At 41.7% G+C, this 11,142-nt stretch overlaps 1 protein-coding gene across 3 annotated transcripts in view; it reads left to right on the top strand.

Annotated features, from left to right (window-relative positions):
• The first annotated feature begins 10,478 nt into the window (after positions 1–10,478).
• Positions 10,479–11,142, top strand: part of FBXO11 (F-box protein 11) — a 170,676-nt gene continuing 170,012 nt past the window's right edge. The window contains exon 1 of one of the 3 annotated variants that reach the window (XR_009555909.1): positions 10,479–10,948. Coding sequence is in view for 2 of the 3 variants with exons in the window: in XM_060248910.1 (XP_060104893.1) it covers positions 10,723–10,948 (226 nt within the window). In the remaining variant the exon portion in view is untranslated. The remainder of the gene's footprint in view (positions 10,949–11,142) is intronic. The other 2 variants (XM_060248910.1, XM_060248908.1) reach the window with 2 other exon arrangements.

Genomic DNA, 11,142 nt, shown 5'->3' with positions numbered 1-11,142 from the left:
GTCCAAATATCGATTAGTCTACTAGACTGGGGATAGTGATTTCATAATTATCTATTTCAAGTGATAAATAACCAATCATTAATTTTCTGATATATTATACTAAAATGAAACCTTCATCTAGGTTGTAATACTAAGGCCAGTAGGAATGAGCCTTTATGCAGAAAACCATGATTTAAATTGAGTTTTACTGACTAGTGATTTAAATCCACCCTGATTTCTACAAACTAAAAATATAATTTAACATTTTCAGAATCTCACTGAGTTAGTGGGACTCCCTGACTAAAGGTCAGGTTATGGGTTCATTATTGTATCTTATTTGGATTCGCCATCTACTTAGAAAAATCAGTACAAACAACAAAAATTATTCTTTCCTCCCACAGCTTGGATTTGCTACAGTAATCTTCACAGTTCATTATTTATTTAAAATGGTAATGGAAAGATAGAAATAGACCTTGCATTTAAAGAAGTGAGCCACAGAGCTCACACTGGAAGATAGAGCAGAAGTAGTAAGAAACATAAGAACTTGGCTTCCGTTCAATGAATGGTTTTATATATATATATATATATATATATATATATATATATATATATATATATATATATATATAACACACACACACAAACACACACACACATTTAGAAAACAAACAAAATACAATGGAATAAATTCCATTCTTAAAACTGGCTTCATGCCTGGATCAAAGTAAGCAGATAAGAGGACAATATCCATAGAACCTGTGTCTGTGCTGGGATGCTAGGGGAACTTTGTGTAGGCAGGAACTGTAATTGCATTCTTCCTCACCACTAGCATTGGCTACATTAGAGAAGGAGGGAGAAAAGGGATCCCATATTCTGATGCATCTTTAGAACTCATTCCTTAAGAAACAAAAAGAGGTGGCTACAGTGATGGATGATTTTCTAGCAGACAAAGTATCATGTCAGATAGCATTATGCCATTTTAAGTGGGTAAATCTTAATTACTTGAGCTACCAAACCAACATTTATTATATTTATACTCCACTCTTCCCTAAGGAATTTATTGCATTGTACTTATGCATCTTCTATTATGCAGTTCTATGAAGATCTACAACACCTAGAATTAATACCAAAAAAAGATGTCCTCCTCATCATAGGGGACTGGAATGCCAAAGTAGGAAGTCAAAAGGTGACTGGAACAACTGACAAGTTTGGCCTTGGAGAACAAAATGAAGCCAGGCAAAGGCTAATAGAGTTTTGTCAAGAGAACAAGTTGGCATAGCGAACACCCTCTTCCAACAACCTAAAAGGTGACTCTACACATGGACATCACCTCATGGGCAACACAAAAATCAGATTGATTATATACTCTGCAGTCAAAGATGGAGAAGCTCCTTACAGTTAGCAAAAACAAGACCTGGAGCTGACTACGGCTCAGATCATGAGCTACTCATTGCAAAATTCAGGCTTAAACCGAAGAAAACTGGGGAAGCCATTAGGCCATTCAGGTCTGACCTTGATCACATCCCTTATGAATATACAGTGGAGGTGAAGAATAGGTTTAAGGAACTAGAGTTGATAGACAGAGTACCTGAAGAACTATGGATGGAGGTTCATGACATTGTACAGAAGGCAGCAATCAGCACCACCCCAAAGAAAAAGAAATGCAAGAAAGCAAAGTGGCTGTCTGATGAGGCTTTACAAATAGCTGAGGAAAGAATGAAAGCGTAAGGCAAAGGTGAAAAGGAAGGATTCACCCAACTGAATGCAGATTTCCAGAGAACAGCAAGGAGAGATAAGGAGGCCTTCCTGAAGGAAAAATGCAAAGCAATAGAGGAAAATAATAGAATGGGAAGGACAAGAGATCTCTTCAAGAAAATTGGAGAAATCAAGGGAACGTTTCATGCAAAGATGGCCATGATAAAGGACAAAAATGGTAGGGACCTAACAGAAGCAGAAGAGATCAGGAAGAGGTGGCAAGATTACACAGAAGAATTATACAAGAAGGATCTCAATGTCCCGGACAACCATGACAGTGAAATCGATGGGGTTTTCTGGGTTATGTCGCCTTGAACTCAGCAGGGGTCAGCGGATTGTCTCTACAGCGGCCCCTCTGAATCAGGCAGTTGGAGGACACCCTGAAGGTTTTTTTTTTTCTGGCATAGGACTTTTGCAAGAAGCCAGGGGCATAGCGGCAGTTGTTCCTGTCTTTCTTGTATGCCCCGAAGCTCCACCGCCATGATAGCTAACTCAGCAGAAAGAGGTGAATGCCCAACTGCTTGCTTTCTTTTCTCTCAATAAGCTCCTGATGTATCGCTTTCCTACCTCAAGCACGGCAATTCTACTAGGCAAGTAAGTGTGCTTTCAATACCACTGGCTAATGGGTCGTTTTACATAACAACGAACGGGTCAGTTCAAAGGAAGGGAAAGAGATGGATTCCACCCCGACTTTCCCTGTGAATGAGGCTTCGAAAAGTTAAAAGAACAACTTTGAGCATTGGCAACAATCTGAATCAGACTGAATACAGATACCTAAATCGACCCAGATTATAATTGGATATGTGTTAAAGAGGCTATTATCTGGCTGCAATATGGTCTGAACATAAACGAGATATATTCTAGAGAGATTGCAACTGAAATGGTAACATCCAAAATCACAGCTGGAGGAGATTTGGAGAGGCAAACTAACTCTTTCTGAGCTACTTTTCAACTTGGATTAATAGATTGAGTTTGTTGACAGAGAAAAATGGCATTACCAAGCGAAATGTTTTATAAAAAAGACATATTATGTAGCATAATTTCTCTGAAGCAGGATCTTGGTTAATTAACAGAGTTGATTAAAAAACAAATGGGAGCTTTTATGGTGAAAGCTAGTGAAATCTCAAATCTACATGAGTGTTAAAGAGATCCTGGTGACATCTGTGGAATTGGAAAGGGAGAGTGATCCGCTGGGAAACGAACAAAAGAAAATCAAAATGGAACCTTATGGCACAGTTAAAAAAGACTGGAAATTGAGACTGATTGAAGTTTTTTCAAGAGGAACAAATGGTGTGGAATCCTTCCTACTTTTATTGAGAGGGATGACTGCATTAAGAAGAGAGAAGGTCTACCTCAGTCAAAAAATCAATATGTGGAAATTTTTCAGGAAGAGGGGTTTTTGAATTGTCTCTTTCTCTGTGGGTAGTTGGATATGGAACTCTCAATAAGAACTGATATGCAATCTTAAAAGGCTAAGTGAGATTTTTGAGTTATATTAATCTGTTTTTTCTAGAGTAATATGGATATAAGAGCTAAAGGATTGAAAAGTTTTGAAAAGAATTTTACATAAAGAAATTGTTAACTTGGATTAACTTTTAAGAAGGTAGACAACATAATTGTAATTTGGTAGATTTGCTCTTAACAGATAAAGATATTTGTTTCTTAGGCTCATTTTAATGACAATATTGTTAAACTAATAAGCTAGTCTGTATTTTCAATATGGTTGAGCTAAGCAGCAAAAAATCAAGACATGGAAATCTTTCAGGAAGAAGTGTCTTTGAACTGTGGTTCCCACTGTGGGTAATTAGATATGGAATTTTTAATAAGAACTGATATGTGATTTTAAAAGGTCAAGTGAGATCTTAAAGCTTGAAAAGCTTTGCAAAAATGTTATATAAATAAATAGTTAATTTGGATCAATTTTTAAAAATGCAGCACAATTATTTAGTAATCTGGTAGATCTGCTCTTATTATGTTTGTTTGGAGAAACTGTCTATACTGAGACAGATAAAGTATTATGTCTTATCTTTAGCTTATTTTTTCTCCCTATGCTCTATGAGATTTTAAATCATTTTTCCCTCTTTCTTTCTGTTTGAATTAAGTTAGTTAGAAGGATAAAGATATTTGTTTCATATGCTTATTTTAATGACGATATTGTTAAACTAACAAGTTAGTCTGTGCTTTCAATATGGTTAAGCTTAGCCAGCCAGTTCTGTGTTGAGACTGCCCTGACTCTTTTATACTTATATGTGTTGAAGAAGAATTGTTTAGACTTGTATTTTAAGTAATAGTTTAGTAAAAAAATCTATAATGAAAGATAAAGATGGTAAAATATATGGGGAGAACCTCATACTTGCAGGTAGAAAGAATTGGGTATTTCACTTGTAGATAGAATTGTAATTGACATATTTACATTTTTCTTTGTTTCTGTTTTTCCCACTTTGTATCCACCCCTTCCCCTCTTTAATGTATCTACGCTTGTGCTTCTTTTCTTTGTAGTTAAAATCAATAAAAATTATAAAATAGACAGTGAAATCGATGACCTTGAGCAGACATCCTGGAGTGTGAGGTCAAATGGGCTTTAGAAAGCATTACTAACAACAAAGCGAGAGCAGAGATGATGGTATCCCAGTTGAGCTAGTCAAAGTCCTAAAAGATGATGCTGTTAAAGTGATGCGCACATTATGTCAACAAATTCGGAAAACACAACAGTAGCTACAGGATTGGAAAAGATCAGTTTATATTCCATTCCCAAAGAAGGGTAATGCCAAGGAATGTTCAAACTATTGCACTCATTTCACATGCCACATGCCAGCAAGGTTATGTTAAAAGATCCTACAAGTTAGGCTTCAGCAGTATGTCTATCGGGAACTACCAGAAGTTCAAGCTGGGTTTCGGAGTGGTAGAGGAACTAGAGATCAAATTGCCAACATTCGCTGGATTATGGAGAAAGCATGGGAGTATCAGAAAAAGTCTATTTCTGCTTCATTGACTATGCTAAAGCCTTTGATTGTGTGGATCACAACTGTGGCAAGTCCTTAAAGAGATGGGAGTACCAGACCACCTCACATGTCTTCTGAGAAACCTGTATAAGGATCAAGAAGCAACTGTCAGAATGGGATATGGAACAACTGATTAGGAAAAGTAGTTGGACGAGGATGTATATTGTCACCCTGCTTATTTAATTTATATGCAGAGTACATCATGTGGAATGCTGACCTGGATGAAGCACAGGCCGAAATTAAGATTGCCGGGAAAACATCAACACCCTCAGATACTCTAATGACAGAAAGTGAGGAGGACCTAAAGAACCTCTTGTTGAGGGTGAAAGAGGAAAGCACAAAAGTAGGCTTGAAACTCAACTTCAAAAAAACTAAGATAATGGCATCTGGCCCTATAACATCTTGCAAATAGAAGGGGAAGACATGGAAGTAGTGACAGACTTCACATTTCTGGGATCCAAGATCACTGCAGATGGTGACTGTAGCCATGAAATTAAAAGACGTTTGCTCCTTGGGAGAATAGCTATCGCGAACCTAGGCAGTATAATAAAAAGTAGAGATATCACCCTGCCAACAAAAGTCCGTATAGTCAAAGCGATGGTATTCCCAGTAGTAATGTATGGCTGTGAGAGCTGGACCATATGGAAGGCTGAGTGCAGAAGAATAGATGCTTTTGAGCTGTGGTGCCGGAGAATAATCTTGAGAGTCCCTTGGACTGCAAGAAGATCAAATCAGTCAGTCCTAAGGGAAATCAACCCAGACTGTTCCCTGGAAGGTCAGATGCTGAAGCTGAAGCTCAAATTCTTTGGCCACCAAATGAGAAGGGAGCACTCCCTGGAGAAGATCCTGATGCTAGGAAAGACAGATGGTAAAAGAAGAGGGGGACGGCAAAAGATGAGATGGCTGGACAGTGCTACTGATGTAACAAACACAAATTTGAGCAGACTTCGGAGGATGGTGGAAGACAGGAGGGCCTGGCGTGACTTTGTCCATGGGGTCACAAAGAGTCTCTGTTATGCGACTGAACAACAACTTATGCATCCTTAAATTCTGACAATGGGGTTTTGTTTTCTGGATCCCAAACCTCTTATTCTTATTTAAAACCCTCCGTAGCCCAGTTCTCCTTACCAATCCACTATTATATCATCAAATTTCTCCAGCTCTACCACTCCACTACCACCCTGCTTCTTCAAACATACTTTCTCCCTTGCTGCCCCACATGCTTGGGTCTGCATCCCAGAATACCTGCATAATGTGACCTCTTTCAGTTCATGTCACATTTTCTGTGAAGTCTTGTATAAGTCCCCTTTTCTGTTGAATGGGATCCCAAGCACGTTACTGTTACAAACATTTCTTCTTCTTTATCTCCCGCTGCCTTTCCTTTGCTATCTGCATCAGATCTTAGACTTTAAACTCTTCAAGTCAGGGACTTGTACTCTGTAAAGCACCACACACTTCGATGGAGCTCTATGAATTAAACAAATTAGTGAATGTTTCCCATATAGGCATTCCTCAGAGCCATATTTCCATTATTCAAGCAGTTGCAGTGAATCATAATGCATTTTCACATTGTTTTCTGGGCCAAAGATTGGGACCATCACTTGATAGCACTTGCAAAGTTTATTGTTCCCTTTGATGAAAAACTGAGAAAGAATGTCAAAAGACAGTATTCTGATACAATATGGAAAAGAATCGTTTGCTTTTGATCCATGTGCTATAATTCCTTGCATAGTGTTCCCTCTAAGCTGTGTTAGCGTGAGCTATTTCACAGATTTTTAGCCTCCAGCTCACACATTTTTGTCTAAGCTCAGGAAGAATGACCCCAGAGCACACTAATTTATGCAGTAGCTCACAACTTTAAGGCCAGTAGCTCACAAAGTAGAATTTTTGCTCACAAGACTCTAGTTTAGAGGGAGCATTGCTTGGATCTGGGATTAATGTAATTTATTATGGTTCAATGTGCTTGGCAGTCCTTCACACCAATACTGTAAGGTGAAGATGATCCTTATTATTTCTGTTTTAAGCACAGCTACACGCCTTGCTGACCTGCCTCAGGTACCTTTTCCCAACAGCAGACAGAGTGCAATGGTCATTCTCTGTCTGTTCCTACTGTCTTATACTCAGGAGTACAAAATCTTAGAATGTGGAAGTTTCCTTGACCAATTCTGGCAAACAGAGGTTGATATAGTTGTCATTGTAACTTGATTATCTGCCATTAACAGACTCAAATACTACGGGAGGCCAAGGATTTCTCTAGGCTAGTGTGTCCATAGCACTTGTGAATTCAGAGTGTCAGCATCATTGGAAATAATTGAGAAATATAATCCCCCCTGCACAATTTCTATAATTAAAAAAATTATTTTAAAATTTCAGAAATTGAACATTTCTGTCTACTGTGCCTCTGTACTGATAAAAAAACAAAACCGTAAACTCTTGTAAAACCATCTTTTCTTTCCCCAGTAGTGCCCTGAGATTTAATGAACCTTCACACTTTTTTTTTGTATTTTAATTCTTTTGAAGTTGGACAATTTATGTTATTTATAGTCTTTCTTTTTCACTGAGACTCAAAGCAGATTACACACTGTAAATCAATGTAATCAACAGGACAAAAATTTTAAATCTCCTAATCTTATTTTTTCAAAAGGTATGAATGTGTATATTATGCTACTTTGTTGTTGTTCAGTTGCAAGAGTCGAATTTGACTCTTTGCAACCCATGGACAAAGTCACACCAGGCCCTCCTGTCTTCCACCATCCTCCGAAGTCTGCTCAATTTCGTGTTTGTTACATCAGTAATGCTGTCCAGCCATCTCATCTTTTGCCGTCCCCTTCTTCTTTTGTCTTCTGTCTTTCCCAGCATCAGGATCTTCTTCAGTGAGTGCTCCCTTCTCATTTGGTGGCCAAAGTATTTGAGCTTCAGCTTCTGACCTTCCAGGGAACAGTCTGGGTTGATTTCCCTTAGGACTAACTGATCTGAACTTCTTCCTGTCCAAGGGACTCTCAAGATTATTCTCCAGCACCACATCTCAAAAGCATCTATTCTACTGCCACTTTACAAAAACACAAGTAACCAGTGCAAGAGCCACCATGTTATGGTGGAAAGAATGTCAATTGGACTAGAAAAGTATGGTTTCACATTTTTATCTCAGTTATGAAATTTAGCAAGTGGTTGTAGGCAGGTCAGAAACTCAACATAAAGTAGCTGTACAGACAGAAGTTTGAGAACTCCTACATACACTACTCCAGGGGTGGCCAACGGTAGCTCTCCAGATGTTTTTTGCCCACAACTCCCATCAGCCTCAGCCAGCATGGCCAATGGCTGGGGCTGATGGGAGTTGTAGGCAAAAAAACATCTGGAGAACTACCGTTGGCCACCCCTGCACTACTCTTTGTTTGGAATATGGGGTACATGTATACCACCTGTAGCCTGATCCTCTATGTGTTTACTGAGAAGAGTTCAGACTGTCACTCAAAAGTCAATTTACACTGCCATCTTAAACAGGATTAAACTTTCCAAGCCCACTAACTTCAATGGACTTAGAATGTGTAGCTCTGCTTTGATGGCACTGTTAGCACACAAGTTTCAATTAATCTTATTCAAAATGCTTTTTCTGTAATATGCTAGTATCTATTTAAATCTAATATGAACAAAGCAATATCTCTGAAGAAAAGCAGTACTTTAGATGACACACATAGGCATCAGCTCAGACATAACAGTCTCATTTGTGAGAAAGAAGAGGAATGTATCTTCTAATGTGATGAATGTCCCCTATGGAATTGTACATATATAAAACCATTTTAAAATATGTTGTGTGACTATTAAATACATTTTTAAAACAAAATGTAGTTGCAGCTTTACTCAGAAATAAAGCCAACTAAAATCGGTGGTGCTCACTCTTGAGTAAACAGATTTGCAATGTAAGACAAGACTTCATTTTGATTGCCTGGACAGGCCCTTCTGTTTCACCCTATGATATACTTTCAACCCTGTTTTTCAAAACCTTCAAACCATTATCTGAAAAAAATCTTATATACACAGCATTTGGGATTTATTTTCAATCTCAAACCAAATCCCCCAATGAACATAGGGGTAAAAAAATCTAAAGTTTTTTGTTTGTGGTTGTCATAAAAGGTTGCATCTCTCCAGAACACTTAGAAACAGTTCTCAGGATCACTTAGGGGGCAGAAAAATATCCCAGAGTTATTTTAGTAGCCTATGGGTTAAAAAAACTCCAATGGCAAAATGTGCAGATTGTCTGGGGTTTATTTTCTGCCAAGGTACTTTTCTTAAAAGATAAAATAAAATGCAAGTGGTGAGTGTTTATACTTTGGGGAAATTGTTTACTACTGTGCAGGTGACAGTGTCCTAAGAGCAAAAGGCTCTAGAGGCCTTTTCAATGAATGCTACCCCAAAAAAGTACAACTGGGATAGCTAATTTATGCCAGTAGTATTCATAACGCATATAAATTGCAGTCCAATTTCACCAGAGGCAAAATTTTATAGAAGTTAAAAAGAGAAACATAGGCAATCCCCCCAGCACACCAGAAGCAACTGAAAGCAGTGATCATTCACTCAACCACATACTCAGCAAGAAACAGCAGGAACAAACACACAACCTACACCAAAGGCACAGAATATATTTTATTTACATTAACGCCTTTCGCACTCCTCCACACCTACCCTCGCCTCTATATTCGTTGATGGGTCGCAGCCTTCCCCCACCAAGGTTTCAACTTGGGCAGCTGTTTTCCACAGTTGGTTGATGCTCACATAAACCAGAGGCTTCAGTCAGCTCCCAAATGCCAGCGCAATCGTGAGAGGAAAGAGCTTGTTCTCAACAGAAGGACGGCGCAAACTGTTTAAGCCGCTTCTCTTTCAGAACTCGCCTGTCTGCCTCTCTCTCTCGAGTCAGGAATGGATTAATCATTTCTCTCCATGAGATCATCCGAATAATAATTATTAATAATATTACTTCCGTCCTACATTCCCCCTCCCTAGCATTTCTCTCATACAAACTCGGAACCGAAACTCTCGTTTGGGAACACCCTTGACACAGAAGTCATGTTTTGTCTTTTACCCCAATTTCAGGACGCTTCTAGCTTTCGCCGAGACAAAGCCTCAGCTCCTAGTGCCCTTCATTGTGGTTGGTGGCGGCGATAATCCCTAATGGACTCCCGCGACCGAGAAACCCACAGCGCTGGCACTCTCTCTAGCATACCCCCTTGAGCCTGAGAAAACTTGAGTCGCCCTGTCTCCCCTCCCCCCTCTCAGCCAAACCGAAAGGTACTTAAGTCTTTCTCCGCTCGGCCATTTATATCCTCTCTTCTCCCCCCCCCCACCCCTTTTGCGGCCTCCTCCAGCCACCCCACCCCTACTTCTCCCCTCCCACAAGTCACTCTAAGCCTCTGCCACCCTCCCCATCTCCTCCTCAGTACCAGCCTCCCCTTGGACGAAGTCTGTAAGCGTTGTCACGATTGGTGAAGTCGCGGGGCCTTTTCCGTGTGGGAGCTGCGGATTGGCCGGGACGGCCCGCCTTACTCGTTGTGTGAGTGTGTGTATGTGTGAGGGGGGGTGTCTTCTTTCGCCTCTCCTCCCCTCGATCTCTCTGGCAGTGTCAATGGCTCCTCCTGCCACGGAGCGGCGACAGGCTTAAGGCGAAGCCGGGCTGGGGGGGTTGCGGGTGACTCCCTTGAGAGAGAAAGAGACACTGTCGGGGGGGGGGGCTGGGGAGGGAGGGAGGAAAAAAGCGCGCGCGCTCGTGCTCGCGCTTGGGAAAGGGAGGGGGACCGGCACGAGCATCCCCTCATTTAACTGCCGCCGGCGGAGGAGCGACCCAAGCGGCAACTGAGGAGAAGGCGGCTCTTTCCCTCAGCGAGCTCATCCGGGCAAGGTCCCTTCAAGCCGGGGTCCCTCCTCGCCCTCCCTCCATCGCCCGAGGCAGTGCCGGAGGAGCGACCCCCTCTCCTCCCCCCGACCGAGCCGGCAAATGAACTCGGTCCGAGCCGCCAACAGGAGACCCAGGCGAGTGTCCAGGCCGCGCCCGGTGCAGCAGCCGCCACCACCGCCGCCTCCTCCTCCGCCGCCTCCTGCTCAGCCGCCTCAGCAGCCGCAGCAACCACTGCAACTGCCGCCGCCGCCGCCGCCACCGCCGGAGAGGAACAACAACAACGCCGCAGCTGCCGCCGCAGCAGCCGTCGCCGCCGGGGAACGGGGTAAGGACGGAAGGGGGCAAGGACGGCGACGAGGTGGAGGAAGAACCGGGTGGGGTCTGGAAACATGGCAAGCCAAAACTGCTGCCGCCTTTCTCCTCCCTCCCCCATTAGGCGTACAGGCCGCGCTTTGTTTGGCTCGGGCCCTGCCGAGGGATGGTAGTGTGGGTGGGCTGTGGGGGGGCATCGGGAAGCGC

This window comes from Heteronotia binoei, chromosome 1 (assembly GCF_032191835.1).
Source record: "Heteronotia binoei isolate CCM8104 ecotype False Entrance Well chromosome 1, APGP_CSIRO_Hbin_v1, whole genome shotgun sequence".
NCBI lineage: Eukaryota > Metazoa > Chordata > Lepidosauria > Squamata > Gekkonidae > Heteronotia > Heteronotia binoei.
This window is presented reverse-complemented; position numbering and strand designations above follow the sequence as displayed.